The 22515-nt window shown below is 44.0% G+C and overlaps 1 protein-coding gene across 2 annotated transcripts in view; it reads right to left on the bottom strand.

Moving 5' to 3' along the window:
• Window positions 1-417: 417 nt before the first annotated feature.
• The window catches only part of LOC106574555 (beta-1,3-galactosyltransferase 1), a 120322-nt gene continuing 98224 nt past the window's right edge, over window positions 418-22515 (bottom strand). For both annotated transcript variants that reach the window (XM_014150525.2, XM_014150526.2), the window contains one exon: window positions 418-2929. In XM_014150525.2, coding sequence (XP_014006000.1) covers window positions 1662-2651 — 990 coding nt within the window. In that variant the 5' untranslated portion in view covers window positions 2652-2929 and the 3' untranslated portion in view covers window positions 418-1661. The remainder of the gene's footprint in view (window positions 2930-22515) is intronic.

Below are 22515 nucleotides of genomic sequence, written 5' to 3'. Positions count from 1 at the left end.
GATAAATGCATGCACACACATGTTCATATTTTTAAATGTCTGTACTGTATGTGTTGGACCCAAGTACGACTAGCTGTCGCCATTGGCGTTGGCTAATGGGGACCCTAATTGAAAAATCAAAACACACACACACACCTCTACAGATGAGCAAATGTAAATCTTGAGCATTCAGTCGAGTAGTCATAGCATGACGGCGTTTCTCTGAGTAGTTGTTCATGGCGTGTTGACAGCTTTACACAGAGAGTTGTGTTGATAGGTAATCTTAATGAGCGCCGAACATGTTTACAATTCATTACCGGATGCACTGCAACTACAGAGAGGGACTTGGTTAAAGCTGAAGTCATTAATTCAGGTATAAATAGGTATTTGGCAGTCTACTGCATGTATTGAAATAAAACCCATTGAATAATTAAACACTATTGTAAACTGTCCTCTTATTATGATCACACATAATACATTACAGCATTTTTTTAATCCCAAATACGTGGAAAAAAGGAATACACTCTAAAATGAAATACGTTTTTAATGTAATGCAGCCATTGGTTGTGTCGTCCCTCTGGTTCAAGTAATAGAAAATATAACACTTTGCAGTCTATCTCGTCACAGCACGGCTTAAAGAGCGGAAACATAATTGCACATCACATACAGATAGAATAACATTCACCCGGGAATGCATGTGGTTAATATCGTTACATCGCCATTTGTACTGTCCCATAAGAAATACTGGTGTTCAAGAAATGAAGTCTTTCTCTACATAGTACAATACAAAGGACTCCAGATCCATAGTAAGAAAATATTTTTGATCTTTAAAACAATATATTACAACCCAATTGCAGAGGCAAGTATGTCCGTCATGTCCCACAGTAGGTCCATTGAACTGTTAGTCTCCTGTTCTAACAATCTTAGATCATTCCAATGAACACTCAATCTATGTCTACAGCACGTTGTTACATTGTGAACTTATCATGGTCTTTTCACTATGACAACATCTGTTGCAGTACCAAAACAGTACATCCCACAAATACATCTTTATTAAATATACAAAGACTGGAAATGAAGAGTGGACATTCATTATCAACCTAACTGACAGCAGAACATTTACATAGGTTGTATATCTTGGTGTTTCTTATCATCCCTACTACTTCAGTAATAGGGCCAGTTTTTCTGGAAATTAGCAGCGTTGCCTACATAGATTAGCCTAATAGCATCTGAGCCATTCTGTCCCACTGCTAAGCTTCTACCTCTGCGTTTTAGTGATTTAATCTAATAAACAACATATGGTGCAAATGGCATACTGTTGCATTGTGGGACATTATTTGATTATTATTTCAGAAAATATACAGAATTATTTTATTTTCTAAACTGTGGCCTTTAAACTCATCAATAGATAAGGGTTGAGTAACCTTGGTCTGATAAAGAGGCTTTTGGCGAAGCGTCTCTTGGACTATGCAAACGGCCAGATGGTTATTGTTACAGTACTGTTCCCTTAGGGTCATGTGCTGTACATTGACAAAGAAAAGCAGAGATAGGAAGAGGTGGAAGGGGCAGAGGAGGAGGAAGAGAATAAGCAATAAAGAAGAAGAAGAAGAAGAAGAAGGAGGAGAAGAAGAAGATGAAGAATTCAGGACCTCCTCATATTGGCATTAACTGTTGGTAGCTGATTAACACTTGAGGTGTTTCTTGCTGGTCATGTCATTCCAGATGCGGTGCATCTCCTCCGGGGAGATCTGGTGGACCGTTACGACCCGTCTGTAGCGGCACAGACTGTAGGCCATCTTCCAGTGGTTGAAGCCGCTGTTCTGGAAGGGGTGGATGCCCAGCTTGCGAAGGCACAGCCCCACGTATACATCCTCCAGGTGGAGCAGTCTGGTGTGCAGGGACGTCTTGTAGATGAGCTCGGCCACATCCGCCGAGAACACGTACCCAGTGCCCGAACAGAAAGGCGGGTACTTAGTCTCAGGGTAAAGGTCTCTGGGCATGTACCATTTACTGCGCATGTCTCTGATCGGACCTCCGTTGATGACGTAGCCCGTGAAGTAACGTCTCCGCGGCTTGGTGGCGGGCTTGAGGAGGTTGTAGACCAGGTTCTCCATGTTAACGTAGATATCCGAGTCCGTCTTGAGGACGTACTGTGCCTTGGGGCAGAAGGTGGCCACCCAGCGCATGCCCATCAGGGTCTTGAGGGTGAGGTTGTGGTAGGAGTCTATGAAGTCCTCCACTACGACATCGTGGAAGATCTGGCTCTCCTGTTCCACCATCTGGTTGAGCACCGGATCCGTGTTCCTCCCAAGCAAAAATAGTGTGAGGACGCGAACGCCATCGCCGAACGTGCTCTCGTCGCCCCACGTCTCTCGAATCGCTTGACGTGCGTCAAACTCCTTGTGAGTGGTGCTGATCAGGATGACTAAGAAAGGTGCCTCCGTCTCACATTTCTTGGGCTCGTTGATGACAAAGTCGAAGGCGTGCGGGTTGAGTGGCCGAGTCCGTATATTGCTGAAGGTCACGTTCTTGGTGAGCTTGGTCTTCTGGCGGATGGGGATGGACAGCTGGCCCACGTAGGAGGTGGAGGGACGGGACAGACTCAGGTACCAGAGAGCGCTAGCCCAGCAAATGACCGTCAACAAGTATAAGCAGCTGACCTTTGAAGGCATTTCTGTTTACTTGGCGCGTGTTAGGAGCATTGAGAACGTCGAGAAGGTGGAATCTCCATGGGTGGTCCTCCAGCTACTTCCAGCGGTGCAGCATGATGCTGCCTCCACGAGATGCTTGACATTAATTCAATACCCTCGACTGCTTTAATACAGCCTAGTGGTGGGATTCTGGTTGAAAAGGGGGGTTGTCGTTTTTCCTCAATGCAGCCATTGTACTATTCCATTCCATTAGAGGTCCCAGGGGTGTTCCCTTGCATTCTTCTCGCCAGCACTTGATTCTGGACAGAAACAGATAAAAAAACAAATTAGTCAAGCCTTAACAAGAATGCTTCAGAACTCATTGGCAAAATTAGAGTATTCACTTGGGTGGAGTTATGAGGAGGGTTAGAAAAACATACAGAAAGATCCTCTTTGCTTGTTTCCTATAATCACAGATAACAGATAACTCAACATGTGAGACGATCTCCATAGCTTTAGGTGCGTGTATACTTCTCCAAGCCGTCCTCTGGCGGTATGTTTATGGCCTGCTTTTTCTTCTTCTTTAGTTCTGGCTACTTTGTGTTTGCAAACACTGTTTATCTCCGCTTGTCCTTCCCTCGCTGCATACGCCGTGTCAAATCAGCAATATCCCTATTACTCTCTGAAAAGTCTCCTCAAGAAGAAACACTCCTGAGGGAAATGCTCTGCATCCTCTCTTTCGCTCTCTCCGTTTCTGTCTCTCTTGCTCTTCGTCCCTCTTTCCTTTTCTCTTTATATCTCTCTCTTCCCCTGCCTCTCTCTCTCTCTCTCTCTCTCCTCTTTCTCTCTCAATGACACAGTGATCTTGGCATGACGGGATATATTGTTCAGTAATGAGCTCTTCCTCGCTCGGTGGAATAGGTACTGGAGCATCCAGAGAAATAACGCACCAATGCTCTGGTGCCATTATTAGGAATTGTATGGCACTTTCATGGGCATATAAGTATGCACACACACTGCTTTTTTAGAATGGTTTATCATAATAGTGGCTTTGTGAAGGCGAAAAATGAATCACAAAATAACCATTGTTTCGCTTCTATGATGAAAGACATGATTAAAGAAAGTCGGCTCTGATAAAAGCCCACCATGCCCAGTGAGTGTTTCCATCACAGACAGCAACAGCATTGGTCTGGATCAAAGCGAAGAGTACATTTTTCCATCATTACAGTAACAAGAAGTGAGAGGCACTCTACTGGGTTTTACTCAGGGAACAGGCACCTGTTGCTACCAGCAGTGAGACTACTCATTGTGGTGTGGAGTAAAAAAAAGTGTGTCTTTATGTGTGTGTTGATGAAAAACTGGTATTAGGAATGAAAGAGAGTGTAAAAAATAACAGACGAAAATAACAGTTTTCCACCATACGGAGATATACAGGTAACTGCCAACATAAAGTGTCTTTAAGGGCGTTGGGACACCACGAGCCAGAACAGCTTCAATGCATCTTGACATAGATTTCTACAAATGTCTGGAACTCTATCGGAGGGATGCGACATTCTTCCATGAGAAATTCCATCATTTGGGGTTTTGTTGAAAACGCTGTCTCTAGAAACTTCCATAAGTGTTCAATTGTGTTGAAATTTAGAGACTGAGACGGCCATGGCACACAGTTTACATAGTTTTCATGCTTATCAAACCATTCAGTTACCACTCGTGCCCTGTGGATGGGGGCATAGCCATGGTAACCAAATATTGGCCAAAATAATGGCCTGCCCAGCATTTTTATACATGACCCTAAGCGTGATGGGATATTAATTTCTTAATAACTCAGGAACCACACCTCTGTGGAAGCACCTGCTTTCATTACACTTTGTATCCCTCATTTACACAAGTGTTTCCATTATTTTGGCAGTTACCTGTATGTCAAGACCAAAGATTAATCCCACAGTATGCGCCCCTTTTATTTGTCACAAAGATAATCCTTTGGATAACGCAATATCACATCTGTGAATCAACATAGGTGAACAGTTATATTCCTGTACCAAAGGATTATCTTTCTGACAAATAAAATGTTCACAGGGCTGAAGTCCATGTCTTTTGGGAATGAACATAGTTTTGACATATTTGAATGCTGTGTTGCGTGATTAAAGGAAAGTCCTGTGGATATCCCACAAATGTCATTTTGAGTGAGCTGCTCAAAATGGTGAGATGCTCTCATGATTTCTTTAGATTAGCTTGACTTCACAGTTCTGGAGTTGTGGTCCTGCCTTATCTGTCACACTTTGAGAGTGGCGACGATTACATCTATTCATATTCTTTATCCCATCTCGTTCAGTGGCAGAATGATCTATTCTATGTCCTCATATTTCCTGTCCTCCCATCACTTTTCACTGGGAGTTTAATCCATCTCATCATGTTTCCCTACCTCTCTCCCCTCTTCTCAATCAATCCTCCACCATCTCTGTTTATCACCCTCTCTGTTTAACACCCTCTCGCTCTCTCTTTCCCCATTGTTCGCCATCATTTCTCCTCCGTCCCTTCCTCTCCCCCCTCGTTCTCCGTCATTCTTCTCTTTCTATCACTCGCCCTCCTTTTCCCCAGTGATACTGTTGATCCCTCTCCCCATGCTCCTCTGGGTCTTAGACACCCACTGCAAACACACTCACTTACTGGCAGCTTTGTTTTCGCCACCCACTGTAAACCCTTCAATCTCTATGGACACCTCGGCTGCTTCCTCTCATCTATCTCTCTATTCTCCTCTCTCTTTTAGTCTAACTCCGCTACTAAATCATCTGCTCTCCCTGACCTCCTTCGTCCCGTTCGCTCTATTATTTCTGTCTCTGAGCGAGAGAGCAATAGAGAGAGAGAGAGAGAGAGAGAGAGAGAGAGATTTTGCTTGATTTCCTTCAGTCATTTCCTTGGGATTGTACTGTACAATTCCTTTAATTATTCTCTCTTAGATTGATTCTTTGTGCTTGAGATCACAGTGTCAGCCGATTCTGAGAAATGGTACAGGGAAAGTAGTACTAGAAACCTGCTCTTTTCACAACAGACGGACTTGTTACATGTATTCATTCCACCCCTCGTGTTGAAGTAGGTTATTTTTAGAGAGAACACCTTGACCTGCAGATGCTATTTGAATGAACAGGATATGAACAGGATATCACTGCAGTATCATATTCATGTTTTCTCCCTGATTCTTGGACTGCCATAACGGAAACGGAAAAGACAGGCTTTCAATTGAGCTTTGTTTAACTTTTCCCCAACATTCAATTAAAGAAGAAGAATTTTAACAGAAAATGTCAACAACAACCAAAAAATTCCTTACACTCAATAAAACTTTGTTAAACTTTTTCTCTTCACTCACTGAAGCGTTGTTATTTCCCTAATTAAGTCTTTGGTGTAAATGACAATAGAAGCCTATTAACATCAAGCAACAGCAGTCTTTGACAGATGTGAGCGATTGTATTGGTTGTCATGAGAGCAGGAAGCAGACAGTAAAGCCTTGTATAGAGAGAAAGTGAGAGAGAGAGAGAGAGAGAGAGAGAAGGGAATGAAGAAAGAAAGAAGAAAGAGAGACACTGTCGTCCCACCACGCCGCAGCCCTGTCACCGCCCCTGACTGACAACTGGCAGACAACAATGCACTTTGGGTAATTGAAAGGAAGTCCCGTCTTCACACTGGACTGGGTGGGGGCTGGAGAGACGGGGGAGAAAATTCAATGCATCTGGCTGGATTAAACCGTTCAGCTCTAAATCACCACACACATCCCTCTTCCTTGAGGAACTCAATTTAGAAGCCTCGGAAATCAAGGCTCACCCTCTCGTTGATCTACTGCTTTGGCCTGACGCCTAACACTCCTCTCCTCAGTGTGTACGTTTTTGTGTTGTTCATTTTGTGTGTGTGTGTGTGTGTGTGTGTGTGTGTGTGTGTGTGTGTGTGTGTGTGTGTGTGTGTGTGTGTGTGTGTGTGTGTGTGTGTGTGTGTGTGTGTGTGTGTGTGCGCGTGTGCGTGTGTGTGTGTGTGATAATACACAATCCCCCTGTGATGTTAAAGGCTGGAGTCAGTTAAAGGTCTTTTCCCCCCAGAGAGAGTGTAATATACTGACTCTGATGCGCCACAACATTAGACCAGCCTGGTGGTTACAAACTGCTGAGGGCCTCTCTTTTTGTCCTCACACCTAATTAACTGAAGTTGTTATTTAAGCGGATAGTGACCTTCGTTAGAAGGGTGTGATTAGGGACGGACAATTCAAAACAAGAGGTAGAGGCTATTTTGTTGAGTAGACTGAGAAAACAGAGATGGACTTCAGCTCATAAGATGAGAGGAGCATGCTGCTTTATAATAAATCATACATCACATCTATGGGTACATCCATCAAATGCCAAACCAAAGGTAGACGTCTCACACTGCCCTGTCCAATTTACTGATCTATCTCGAGATAAAAGGCGGAAAGGGAGAAAAATACATAACTACCCCCTACAGATCTGATGCCTACTCTTATGAGCAGAGCTGTCAACATATCTCTTCATGAAAGAAGCTCCCGTCTCCCTGGGATTATCAGGTATAACTATATCGGAAAGCAGGGCAAGAACTGTAACATAGAACTGTAACATAGAACTGTAATATAGAACTGTAATATAGAACTGTAATATCAGTCAAATATCAATCAAATCAAGGAGTACGAAAGGCAGATTTAAGACTTAAATGGAAATCCCCTTACTTCCAAATAGAATATAGCCGTTTCAGATATATTGTTAGCCAGACATGAAGTCTTGCTGTCAATGAGGTATGGCTCGGAAAGCTACTGCTCCAACTATGGCAAATCTCAAGAGACCCACTTTTCATTCTCTTTGAAATGCAAACTGTGGAGTCAGTCAGACGGAGGCTTCTTGGGAATGCAGCACTGTAGGCCCCCATAGGCAGCAATACAGTGACATGGATTAATGCAAGGCAGCCTATCAACAGCCACCTTATATCTAAGACTGGACCCAACCCTATAGTAATTACATGGGCAGCAGTGGAGGCTGCTGAGGCGAGGACGGATCATAATAATGTCTAGAACGGAGCGAATGGAATGGCATCAGACACATAGAAACCATGTGTTATATAACATTCCACTGATTCCGCTCCAGCCATTACCACGAGCCTGTCCTCCCCAATTAAGGTGCCACCAACCTCCTGTGATGGACATCTACACATAGTGAGCAGCTGGAGTAAGGGGGAGGTAATTGGGGTGCTCAGTGTCTTGAAATTAAATGAGTGTGCTGCAGGTTTCAGTTATAGATCTGTCATTCTCATTGAAAGCAAGTCTAAGAAGCAGTTCTATGTGCGCTATTTCTATGCTTCCCGTTCTTAAGATGAGTTTTTGCGTTTTTTTACTTTCAGTTTTGTACACCAGCTTCAAACAACTTAAAATACAATATTTTTGGTTATGGAAAATATATTTCACACAGGTTTAGATGGTACAATGATTCTCTACACTATACTTGCTTGTTTTGTCACATAAACTGAAATTATGAGAATTTTAGCAACCAGGAAATGGTGGAGCGATTTCTGCATAGTGCATCTTTAACACCACAGAAGCATAATCCCACATGGTTCTGTGTGTAGGTGTAGTTCACTATGCAACCATTTGACCTACTCCTTAACCACAGAGCACATACTTTGGGGCCCTGATTTGTTAGTATGTCCCAATACTGTTACGCCTGCACCCACTCCCCCTCTTTGGCACTCGAGGGCGCCAGGTGGCCCATCATTACGCACACCTGTCTCTATCGTTACGCGAATCAGCGCTTCACTGGACTCACCTGGACTCTATCACTTATTGATTGCCTCCCCTATATCTGTATATTCCTCAGTTTCATCCCCGTGTCAGCATTAATGTTGTTTTGTTCCCCCTGTCCAGGCACTGTCCTTGTTTTGTTTCATGTCAGTTATTTATTAAATATTCACTCCCTGTACTTGCTTCTCGTCTCCCAGCGTCTGTCCTTACAAATACTTGGTTCATAATTGGACAAATAAGCATCAGGAAGAGGAGAGTAAATCAGAAATCAACCCATTCTTTTTGACATTCTTCCAAGATTCTCTCCTCCACCAATTTGATGTTGCTGTGAATATTGTGAAGATGTCATTCTGCTTTCCTGCTGTTAAATGGTGCGTGAAGGTCCTGATGGAGGCTGAATTAATAAGCGCTCTCTCGCTTTGATTAGTGTTAAATTAAAATGGCATTGATAAAGATTCCCAGTATGGTTCTAGCCTTTGTGTATTCTCCTGATAACAGATATAATTGAATGATTGTTGGTTAGAAATAATTCACTTAAGGCCGCACACTCCACTTTCTGGAATAGAGAATAATGCTGATCTGCTTGGAAGAGGCTCTTAGAGAATGAATGTTGTGGTCTGTATGTTCTACGCAGGCACTGGTTCTGTAGGGGCCACCTTAAATATCTCTGGTCTCCTTATCAAATCTGTTAAAGACAAACAGATGCTGCCATTATTGGCACAGACTCATCATTCAGTACCACCTCGTGAGTACACTATATGTTTTAACTGTGAGTCGCTTTGTATAAGCAAATTACAAATAAATTAGAAATTCTGAAGAGGGTTTTGTACGTTGGAATCAGAGAGACACTGTTACTGTTTGAGGAGGGATGGAGGGAGAGAGAGAGAGAGAGAGAGAGAGAGAGCGGACAGCATCAGTAGTCTGTCCACAGCACCAGGACCTGTGCTCTGGCATAAATTGGAAATGACAACTTGATTCATGCCGGTGATATATTTTACCATCCGACCGGGTGACATTCTTGTCATCTAATATCCGAGACTTGCTGTAGCGTTCCAGAGACGCGATGGGACGAAAACGCTGGGTCCAAAAAGGACATGGGGGATTTTGGCCTGTTTTTGGTAGACTAATGAAATAGAGCGAAAAGCAGGTCTAGAACTCATAGTTCAGTATGAACATGAGTGGGTAGACGAGCTGTGCATGTGAAATCAAAGAAAATGGAAGGGGATCATTAAAACCTGTCGATACACTGTGAAGGAAGTACAGGATGTTTTACTACATCAATAGAGTAAAAGCCTCCAGCTAAACATGTAGGTGACAGAGACCTTCAAAAACCTTCTCTCTCAGCTTAGCTATACTGTATATTCTGTAAGTTTGAACTCTCATTATCTGGTATGCTATGTTGGATGTAAGCTAGTTGAGGTGAAATAAGCCATGGGCAAATGAGAATGGTGAACACTGAAACCACAAGAGGCTGGTGAGAGGACGACGGCTCATAATAATGGCTGGAATGGAGTGAATGGATTGGTATCAAACACATGGAAACAACGTGTTTGATGTGTTTGATACCGTTCCATTCATTTGGTTCCAACCATTACTATGAGCCCGTCCTCCCCAATTAAGGTGCGACCGGCCGCCTGTGACTGAAACGTTCAGACTTCAAAAAGACAATCACTTTTCTGGCATTGACCTATAAAAGTTGATGGAGTTAGTTAGGGAGAGACAGATTCCAACTCAGTGTGCCAGTTGTTATTTTATTCATTTCTATGAACAATGGAACAGGACAAACAAGAACTGCTGCATTGCACCAGCGGGGCCAATTTGGATACATTATTTTACCCTTTAAAAGAAAGTGAAAATCTGTGCTTATAATTCAAAACAGATCATTTGTTCTCAAGAGCCACTCCTGACAAAATGAAAAATACTTACTAGTGCAGGCCAAACATTTCAGGAAATAATTGCACTAAAGCTAAATATATTCTACTGTATAAATATAATGCCTTTTTACAAACACACACACACGCACGCACACACACACTCACTTCTCTCTCATCTCCCTTACGAGCTCTCTTATCCCCACATGTCTCATCGGCCTCTCCTCCACCCGGCTCTCAGGAGAGAGAGATGCATGTGGACTAGTTTAGGCAGTGTGTGTGTTAACTAGCCCATATGTTCACCTGAGGGACTACTGAACCCCTGCAGTCATCAATTAGTGCAGGCACACACGCACACAGACACGCACGCACACGCACGCGCGCGCCCACACACACGCACGCACGCACACACACACACACACACTACCCTCATCCCCACCAAGCCCAACTCTGACAAACACATATTCCGATTGTTAACTAGCCCATATGTTCACCTGAGGGACTACTGAACCCCTGCAGTCATCAATTAGTGCAGGCACACACGCACACTGACACACACACACACACACACACACACACACACACACACACACACACACACACACACACACACACACACACACACACACACACACACACACACTACCCTCATCCCCACCAAGCCCAACTCTGACAAACACATATTCTGATTGTTCCAAGACCTTTTTGCTTAGATAAACATCTGGAGGCCTGGGTGAAGGAGAAGAAGCAGCAACCAAAACATAAACTCAGCAAAAAAAAGAAACGGCCCTTTTTCAGGACCCTGTCTTTCAAAGATAATTTGTAAAAATCGAAAATGATTTCACAGATAATCATTGAAAAGGGTTTAAACACTGCTTCCCATACTTGTTCAATGAACCATAAACAATTAATGAACATGCACCTGTAGAACGGTCGTTAAGACACTAACAGCTTACAGACGGTAGGCAACTAAGGTCACAGTTATGAAAACTTAGGACACTAAAGAGGCCTTTCTACTGACTCTCAAAAACACCAAAAGAAAGATGCCCAGGGTCCCTGTTCATCTGTGTGAACGTGCCTTAGACATGCTGCAAGGAGACATGAGGACTGCAGATGTGGCCAGGGCAATAAATTGCAATGTCCGTACTGTGAGATGCCTAAGACAGCGCTACAGGGAGACATGATGGACAGCTGATCGTCCTCGCAGTGGCAGACCACGTGTAACAACACCTGCACAGGATCGGTACATCCAAACATCACACCTGCGGGACAGGTACAGGATGGCAACAACAACTGCCTGAGTTACACCAGGAATCCCTTCATCAGTGCTCAGACTGTACGCGATAGACAGAGAGAGGCTGGACTGAGGGCTTGTAGGCCTGTTGTAAGGCAGGTCCTCACCAGACATCACCGGCAACAACATCGCCTATGGGCACAAACCCACCGTCGCTGGACCAGACAGGACTGGCAAAAAGTACTCTTCACTGACGAGTCGCAGTTTTGTCTCACCAAGGGTGATGGTCGGATTTGTGTTTATCATCGAATGAATGAACGTTACACCGAGGCCTGTACTCTGGAGCGGGATCGATTTGGAGGTGGAGGGTCTGTCATGGTCTGGCGCGCTGTGTCACAGCATCATCGGACTGAGCTTGTTGTCATTGCAGGCAATCTCAACGCTGTGCATTACAGGGAAGACATCCTCCTCTCTCATGTGGTACCCTTCCTGCAGGCTCATCTTGACATGACCCTCCAACAAGACAATGCCACCAGCCATACTGCCACCAGCCATACCGAAGAGCCCGGATCGGAGGGTGTTAGATCGGAGGGTGAGGGCTAGGGCCATTCCCCCAGAAATGTCGGGGAACTTGCAGGTGCCTTGGTGGAAGAGTGGGATAACATCTCACAGCAAGAACTGGCAAATCTGGTGCAGTCCATGAGGAGGAGATGCACTGCAGTACTTAATGCAGCTGGTGGCCACACCAGATATTGACTGTTACTTTTGACCCCCCCTTTGTTCAGGGACACATTATTCCATTTCTGTTAGTCACATGTGTGTGGAACTTGTTCAGTTTATATCTCAGTTGTTGAATCTTGTTATGTTCATACAAATATTTACACATGTTAAGTTTGCTGAAAATAAACGCAGTTGACAGTGAGAGGACATTTCTTTTTTTGCTGAGTTTATGTGCCCAGATAATACCCCCTCCGGTGCCATTACCAACCCCCTGTGCTATGCAGCCCAGACACAGCAACACATAGAGCTTCACCAATAAATTCATGAATGACATTTTATTTTCATGTCAAATCATCCTTTCACAGTGAGAGTGTACTAGGAATTATCACAGGCACCATCTCAGTGCTCGTGGGTAGAGGCAGGCACGCTGCGAGCACCCTGAACACATCCCATTATACAGCACAGCTGAAACACCACACCTGTCCTGATAACATCCCAGCTCCGTACAATAGGCTTGCTCTGTTTCACACCGTCTTACACACACGGACACGGACACGCACCCACACCCAAACCCAAACCCACCCACCCACCCACACACACACACCCACACACACACCCACACTCACTCTCTCGCTCTCTTTTTCTCACCACTGCTCCATCTCTCAGTCTTTTCCGCTTTACACACAAGCACGCACAAGCACGCACACACACTCAATGAACCTGGGAAAGGAGCTGTAGCGGTGTCTGGGCGGTACTGAGGCGCTGAGCAACGGCTGAGGAGGCTTATGGCAATTACCCTGTCGTGTCCTCCTCTCCGTGCCAGACCCTGCTGCTGCTGACACAGCCAGGCACAGGGACAGCCAGGAACAGGGACAGGAAAGCTGCGCCAGCATCTCTTTTGTCACTGCACTACTCTAAGAGAGGGTGCTGAAAAGCTGCATAACCCGAGGTGAGGTGTGTGAAGATAGATGCTCTGTTACGACAGCAACACATGCACACATACAGTATAAAGTCATGGGTATAATCAATTATATACTGTCTTTGTGCATATATAATCAATGCACACACACACACACACACACGCACACACACACACACACACACACACACACACACACACACACACACACACACACACACACACACACACACACACACACACACACACACACACACACACACACACACACACACACACACACACACACACACAATGGTACACACATTCGTCCCAGTGATATGTCAACCTGAGTACAATATTCTCAGAGCCATGAACCGGGTAAAGTATTTCCAGTGACTCTCTCTGGACCTAACCCGACAGTAACCTGTAGCAGCTCCAGGCTGCAGCTGTGGAGGAGACGTTACATCGCTACATCTGACTACCCAGCCTGGTGCTCCGCTGGTAAGGAGCTGTCGCTGCTACATCTGACTACCCAGAATGATGCTCCACTGGTAAGGAGCTGTCGCTGCTACATCTAACTACCCAGAATGATGCTCCACTGGTAAGGAGCTGTCGCTGCTACATCTGACTACCCAGAATGATGCTCCACTGGTAAGGAGCTGTCGCTGCTACATCTGACTACCCAGAATGATGCTCCACTGGTAAGGAGCTGTCGCTGCTACATCTGACTACCCAGAATGATGCTCCACTGGTAAGGAGCTGTCGCTGCTTATTTCCAACCTCTGCAGAGCAGGAGACCATAAATAAATGATTAAACTTGTCAGATCCACTCAAGCCTGATCCTTCAGGAAGTGGCTTGAGAGGTGGTGGCGGGGGACACCGGAGGAGGTCCACAGGTTAGAGGTGGGAGAATTAGATGGAGGGCATGGGTTGGAGGTGGGGAAGGGTGTTACAAATGTTATCTGTCTTTGTGAGCGACACAGCGAACGAAGCATACTTTATTTGACCTATTTTATTTAACCCTTATTTTACCAGGTAAGCTGACTGGGAACATCTTCTCTTTTAAAACAACGACCTAGAGAGTAGCTGCAGGGGAGAGGAGGCACACACACACAGACAGATACACAACCCAGAGAAAACATTAGACATTAAGATCGCTGCCCCTCTGCCCACAGGCAAACAGATCTATATGTGTCCTTCAACACTGTTCAAAGAACAGGCCTTAACCTTTAACATGGTCTCTGTTTGACTATAACACGCTTCAAGGCAAGACAGAGTTATGGGGAGTGTGTGAGCGTGTGTGATTGTGAGACAATGCGGATGAGAAAGATATAGTGTGTGAGTGAGTAATGTGTGTGTGTGTTTGTGCGGCATGTGTGTTTGGTAATGGAAGGGTGTGCATCGAAACACCCTTTTTGACTCCGAATGGCCATGTTACTATGGCAACAGGCTGGGTGAGGGGAGGGAACGTTCTCAATAGGAGAGTTCTGACACTGTGACGTGATCTGAATGCTCCCGCATGATCAGTCGGACTCAGAACGATGTCTGTTCAAAAGAAAAGCCAACTTCTTCTTGGGTTTTGGGCAGACTGTCCTCTGATTTAGCCCAATAGACAGAGAGACTCAGGAATATTAGGCAATACTGGAGCCTCAGTGTGATATCTAAATGGTATCATGAAAGTGATGTCCATCGGTGATTAGGAGAGTGTCAGGAGTGCTTATGTCAACGACTGACAGGAACAAAACATGATGTACACATTTCAGATTTAGTTGATATGAAACGATGTATAATCTACTGCATTAGCAGGGTGAATAAAGTAAAAAATTATCAGCTCAATAATATCATTATTGTTCATCCTCTATGGGTATCACATGATAAAGTCATATGCACCAGCTTAAGCAGCCTTGAATATAAAGAGGACTTAAATATATGCTGATACAAGCACGTCAACAAGCAAAGATTGGCACAGCACATTGGGTAGAATAATTGGCACAGCTCTGAATGAATATTTTACTATCTTCTGGACTGGTTCCCTCTGCTGAACGAGGGGGATCCGCAACATACTTCTACTGAGAGCTCCGTCTCAAATCCCTGACCATTGTTTCTAATGAGTGCACTCCATATGTCTTCTTGTGAATGTGTGTGTGTGTGTGTGTGTGTGTGTGTGTGTGTGTGTGTGTGTGTGTGTGTGTGTGTGTGTGTGTGTGTGTGTGTGTGTGTGTGTGTGTGTGTGTGTGTGTGTGTGTGTGTGTGTGTTCGTGGGCTCCCTTAACACTGTTGACAGCCATTGATACAGCACCAGCTTCACTGAGTGTGACTGGCTGTCACGGTGGAATGGACATTAATTCATTGGAGACTGAAGGAGGGGGACTGGCTTTCCGTCATGACAGATCGATAGAAGGAGGCTGTGGGAACTCTTCAAATAGCACTCAGTGGAATCTTAAAGAGACTGACTGGCGGGAGTTGTCTGACTTAGAGGAGGAGGGAGGAAGAGTGAGGAGGAAGGAGGACTGAGAAGAGCCATCATACTGTATCTTGCTGGCTGGCGTGATTAGTGTTGAGATTGGAGAGGGAGGCTGTTCTACTTTATGAGGCCCCCATTATCTTTTACTGCCTGGAGTGAAGGGCCACGCAATCTGTCCTAAGATGGAGCCATCGTGGAGAGATAGGTTTGCATTCGCGGCTTGGGTTCACCTCTTGTCTTGTTGCTGCTTCCGAGTTTATCGTCCATATACAGTACCAGTCAAAAGTTTGGACACACCTACTCATTCCAGGGTTTTTATTTATTGTAGAATAATAGTGATGACATCTGTCACATGCGTCGAAAGGGACAGACCAAGGCGCAGCGTGTTGAGTGCTCATCTTTTATTTTGTGAGAGAACACAAACAAAATAAACAAACGACAGTTCCGTAAGGAACTACCTATACGAAAAAACAACCACCCACAAACCCAAAGGAAAAAACAGGCTGCCTAAGTATGGCTTCCAATCAGAGACAACGAAAGACACCTGCCTCTGATTGGAAACCATACTCGGCCACACATAGAAAATGAACATAGAAAATGAAAACTAGAACAAATCCCCATGAAACAAACCAACCCCAAAACACACAAAAACAACATCCCCTGCCATGCCCTGACCATACTACAATGACAAATGACCCCTTTTACTGGTCAGGACGTGACAACATCAAAACTATGAAATAACACATATGGAATCATGTAGTAACCAAACAAGTGTTAAACAGATCAAAAATATTTTTACATATTTGAGATTCTTCAAAGTATTCACCCTTTGCCTTGATGACAGCTTGCACACTCTTGGCATTCTCTCAACAAGCTTCAAGAGGAAGTCACTTGGAATTAATTTCAATTAACAGGTGTGCCTTAAAAGTTCATTTGTAGAATTTCTTTCCTTCTTAATGTGTTTGAGCCAATCAGTTGTGTTGTGACAAGGTAGGGGTCGCATACAGAAGATAGCCCTATTATGGCAAAAACAGCTCAAATAAGCAAAGAGAAACGACAGTCCATCATTACTTTAAGACATGAAGGTCAGTCAATACAGAAAATATCAAGAACTTTGAAAGTCTCTTCAACTGCAGTCGCAAAAACCATCAAGCGCTATGATGAAACTGGCTCTCATGAGGACCGCCACAGGAAAGGAAGACTCAGAGTTAACTCTGCTGCAGAGGACAAGTTCATTAGAGTTACCAGCCTCATAAATTGCAGCCCAAATAAATGCTTCACAGAGTTCAAGTAACAGACACATCTCAACATGAACTGTTCAGAGGAGACTGCGTGAATCAGGCCTTCGTGGTCGAATTGCTGCAAAGAAACCACTACTAAAGGACACCAATAAGAAGAGACCTGCTTGGGCCAAGAAACACGAGTAATGGACATTAGACCGGTGGCAATCTGTCCTTTGGTCTGATGAGTCCAAATTTGAGATTTTTGGTTCCAACCGCCGTGTCTACGTGAGACGCAGTGTAGGTGAACGGATGATCTCTGCACGTGTGGTTCCCACTGTGAAGCATGGAGGAGGTGGTGTGATGGTGTGTGGTGCTTTGCTGGTGACACTGTCTGTGATTTATTTAGAATTCAAGGTACACTTAACCAGCATGGCTACCACAGCATTCTGCAGCGATACACCATCGCATCTGTTTTGCGCTTAGTGGGACTATCATTTGTTTTTCAACAGGACAATGACCCAACACACCTCCAGGCTGTGTAAGGACTATTTGATCAAGAGGTAGAGTGATAGAGTGGTGCATCAGATGACCTGGCCTCCACAATCACCTGACCTCAACCAAATTGAGATGGTTTGAGATGAGTTGGACTCTAGAGTGAAAGAAAAGCAGTCAACAAGTGCTCAGCATATGTGGGAATTCCTTCAAGACTGTTGGAAAAGCATTCCAGATGAAGCTGGTTAAGAGAATGCTAAGAGTGTGCAAAGCTGTCATCAAGGCAGTGGGTGGCTACATTGAAGGATCTCAAATATAAACATATTTTGATTTGTTTAACACTTTTTTGGTTACTATATGATTCCATATGTGTTATTTTATAGTTTTGTTGTCTTCACCATTATTCTACAATGTAGAAAATAGTAAAATAAAGAAAAACCCTTGAATGAGTAGGTGTGTCTAAACTTTTGACTGGTACTGTACATGTATCAGCTGTATCTGGAGTGACACCGTTAATCAGATTGTTTTAACCTTTTTAATACTGATCCATCTCCACATTATATAAGTTAAGAAAAAGGTGGAGTATATTATATACTGAACCAATATATAAACACAACATGCATCAATTTCTAAGATTTTACTAAATTGCAGTTCATATAAAGAAATCAGTCAATTGAATAAAGTTCATTAGGCCCTAATCCATAGATTTCACATGCCTGGGAATACAGATATGCATCTGTTGGTCACAGATAACACAGATAATAAAAGGTAGTGGTGTGGATCAGAAAACCAGTCAGTATCTGGTGTGACCACCATTTTCCTCAGGCAGCGCGACACATCTCCTTCGCATAGAGTTGATCAGGCTGTTGATTGTGGCCTGTGTAATGTTGTTACACTCATCTTCAATGGCTGTGCAAAGTTGATGGATATTGGCGGGAACTGGAACACCCTGTCGTACACGTCGGTCAGAGCATCCCAAACATGCTCAATGGGTGACATGTCTGGTGAGTATGCAGGCCATGAAGGAACTGGGACATTTTCTGCTTCCACGAATTTTGTACAGATCCTTGCGACATGGGGCTGTGCAATATCATGCTGAAACATGAGGTGATAGGGATGGATGAATGGCATGACAATTTGCCCCAGTATCTCGTCACGGTATCTCTGTGAATTCAAATTGCCATTGATAAAATGGGACACTCTGTTCACAACGTTGACATCAGCAAACCACTCGCCCACACGACGCCATACACGTGGTCTGTGTTTGTGAGGCCGGTTGGACGTACTGCCAAATTCTCTAAAATGATGTTGGAGGTGGCTTATGGTAGAGAAATTAATATTCAATTATCTGGCAACAGCTCTGGTGGACATCCCTGCAGTCAGCATGCCAGCATAAGCTCCCTCAAAACATGAGACATCTGTCACATTGTGTTGTGTGACAAAACTGCACATTTTAGAGTTGCCTTTCATTGTCCCCAGCACCTGTGTAATGATCATGTTATGGATTATCTTGGCAAAGGACACATTCTCACTAACAGGGATGTAAACAAATTTGTGCACAACATTTGAAAGAGGTAAGCTTTTTGTGCGTATTGAACATTTCTGGGATCTTTTATTTCAGCTCATTAAACATAGGACCAACACTTTACATGTTGAGTTTATATTTTTGTTCAGTGTATATCGTTGGGTCTTTGAAAGTGACAGGCAGTGGAGCTGTGGGGCACGGGGGGAACTGAAGGTCTGTATTGTTTGTTCTCAGACAGGTAGCTATAGCAACGTGAGAGAGGAGCCAGTGTGAGTTCGCTCTGTGATAGAGGAGAGTGAGTCAAGTGTTGACCGTGTCGAGGAAGTGAGGGTAGAGGTAGCACTTCTCTGAGGTCTCAGAGGGAGAGCAGGGTGTGGTGTTTGTTTAAATTGGACCAGTCTGAGAAACCGATGTGCGTAGACTAGAGACAGGAAGCTGTAAAAAAAAAAAAGCCTTAGCAGGAAGTAGGAAGTAGCAAGTAGGAAGTCATTAAAGGGACAGGTGGTGTGGCGTCCCTCTCATCACTTTCTTGTGTCTCTCGCTCCCCATCTTTCTATCTTTTGTTTCAGTCTCATCTCTCTCTCTCTCTCTCTCATCCCTTACCTGAATCCCTCCCGTCTCTCTCCTTTCTCTTCCTGTTTCTCCTCATCTCTCTCTCTCTCTTGACCCTTACCTGAATCCCTCCCATCTCTCCTTTCTTTACCTGTTTCTCCTCATCTCTCTCTCTTTCCTACTCGTTCACTCTCAGGATTATTTTTCACCTTCCAATCCAAGAGGTTCTTCTAATCTCTCCCTCTCCTGCTCTTGCTTTTGTTGCTCTACTTCGAATCAATTACAAAACAGTCTGCAGTTGTGATTAGTACAGCAGTGTCTGCTATATTGGTACAGCAGTGTCTGCTATATTGGAACAGTGAGTTCTTTTGAGGTTTACTTTATGTTAATTCTATTCCACTAACTCCCTTCTCAGAGTGCTACTTAGTCTGCTCTGCTCTGCTTCTAAATGCAGATGGGAAGGTTTTCCATTATACAATGCAAATACAATTAATAACATTCTTTGTCAGATAAATTACACATATCAAACCAAGGAGAGAGAAAAGGCACCAGGTTAGTTAGAACTCCTATGCTCATTTGAATATTTGCATATCCCCCCCCCCGTCACACGGGTCGTAAAATGGAGACCAAGGCGCAGCGTGGACAGTGCTCATTTTCAAACTCTTTAATGAACACACTTGACAAAATAACAAACGACCAACACAGTCCCGTCAGGTACACTAGACTAGAACGGAAAACAACTACCCACAACCCCAAATGAAAAACAGGCTGCCTAAGTATGGCTTCCAATCAGAGACAACGAAAGACACCGGCCTCTGATTGGAAACCATACCCGGCCGAACATGAAAACCAACACATAGAAAATGATAACTAGAACAAACCCCCCTGCCACGCCCTGACCACTCTACTATGGCAAATTACCTCTTCCACTGGTCAGGACGTGACACCCCCGTTCCTATTCAGCAATAAATAGAGTTGTGATATCGTGATCGATCAAAACAAAAAGGAACAATCGTGACTAGTAGAGTACTTGTCTTGTTTCTAGGGCTATTAGCGTTTTGGCTATTTTGAAAGGATCCGTGTATAATCAGGCCACACAACACATTATCCAGAGATGGGAGTGGTAATTATGGACTCTAATAGGGGCCAATTAGGATGACTCTTCAAGCTTTACTCTGTAATGCTTTGTTTCATTCCTCACACCACAGTGGTATGTGGTTTTTCCTGTACTGTGAGGGCTGCTTTTACTGTGGTAGAGCTGGAATAATGTGAAGTAGGTTAAATCCTAGTGTAACCGTGCCTATTTCTATGATGAATACTATTTTAAATGTTTTTATTTAACCTTTATATAACTAGGCAAGTCAGTTAAGAACAAATTCTTATTTACAATGACGGCCTACCCAGCCAAACCCGGACGACGCTGGGCCTATTGTGTGCCTACCTATGGGACTCCCAATCACAGCCGGATGTGATACAGCCTGGAATCAAACCAGGGACTGTAGTGACGCCTCTTGCACTGAGATGCAGTGCCTTAGACCGCTGCGCCACTCGGGATCCCCTAAACGTAGCACTATGATCAAACATCATGACAAATATGATGTTTGATACTGTTGGGTCTATCCTGTTTGACTCAAATCAGGAAGAGAACACACTTTTAGGTACATTTGTGATATAGCTTGAATACCTCAAAGACTGGTATAGGAAGGTCCCCAACAAGCTCCCCCTGAAAATCAAGCTAGATAGCATATACTAATGCCTTGGGGAAAAAACAGACGGCAGGCCAACACACTACAAACAGAACACTACAAGATACCCACTTGTTACCAGACACCATGATCTTTTTCAAAAACTCTTGTTTTTGTTACTTTGTTAGTACTTTTAATTTATTACTTGATGATGTGATTCTTTTACTCTGTTACTTGTATTTTAAAGCACTACACAAATAAAGTTGTCTCCCCTACCTCCACCCAGTATGTCCTCTCCTCCTAGGCTGTAATGTGAAAGACACCTCCCAGTGTGTGTCTCATCCAGAGGCTGCAAAGTGAAGGACATCTCCCAGTGTGTCTCATCCAGAGGCTGCATGGTGATGGAGAGATTGTGTCCCTGGAGCTCAAGGCCCTGGCAGGGAAGGATTCACTACTGTTCTCTAAGAACTCTGAAAATGTACAGCTCAAAACACTCCGAGTCGCTTTTCAAAACTAGATTATATTATTGTGTGTGTGTGAGATAAGAGAGAGGGAGGGAGATAGAGCGAGAGAGAGACAGAGAGAGGGGGGGAACAAATTACAAACATTTTCATTGCCATTGAATAAATCAGTGGAGACAGTTGATGAGGAAAATAACCAAATCAATAATGCAAGCAAAGATAATATCCTAGTTTAATCAAAGTACTCCTCAAACTCATCTTTTAATTAACAAAACACTTCATTTTTTTTCCAGAGATGCCAATGTGTAGAACTGGTTTTAACCCTAGTGACTCAAAGTCATGTTTTCCATCCACAATGACAGTAGAGGACAGTAGCCACTCTTTCAAGACGTTCAAAACCATGACAACGGCATACTGTAAGAAGAGTAAATACCATAATGTTAAAGAGCATCATTCCTTGCTAATATAACTGTAATGACTCCAGTTCAACATCGCAGGGTGGGTAATTCTGATTGGTTCTATTGGCCTTTCCGAACAGCCCTCTTTCGAAGCCCTCATTTCACCACTCAATGGCACACGAGCAATATTGATTGCGATAGTTGGGTAGTTTGAGCATTAAAGAGCCTAAAAGTGGTTATTTGAAGACTGTCACCCCCCTGCCCAGCACACATAGAGACACAGATACACACAATGCACACACACTGACAGTGGCCTCCCGTCAAAGCTAGAACAGTCTCAATCCGTGAGTCATAAAAGCATAAGATTACCTTCAGACAGGACTTCATAACTATATGGCCCGTCAGTGAGGGGTGTTACCAGGGCTCTATAGGTCTCTACTGCATACACCCCAACTTAACCCTTAACACTCTCAGCCACTGAACAGTAATCAGTGTACTATTGTGCTTACATACTTTATAGGCCTCAACTGTATATAAACCCCTAGTTAACCCTTGGTTGACACCCTCAGCCTCCTGGCAGTAATCACCGCACTGTTGT

The sequence above is a fragment of the Salmo salar genome, chromosome ssa16 (assembly GCF_905237065.1).
Source record: "Salmo salar chromosome ssa16, Ssal_v3.1, whole genome shotgun sequence".
Classification (NCBI taxonomy): Eukaryota; Metazoa; Chordata; class Actinopteri; order Salmoniformes; family Salmonidae; genus Salmo; species Salmo salar.
Note: the sequence above shows the minus strand (reverse complement) of the source record. Positions and strands in the feature narration are given on the sequence as shown.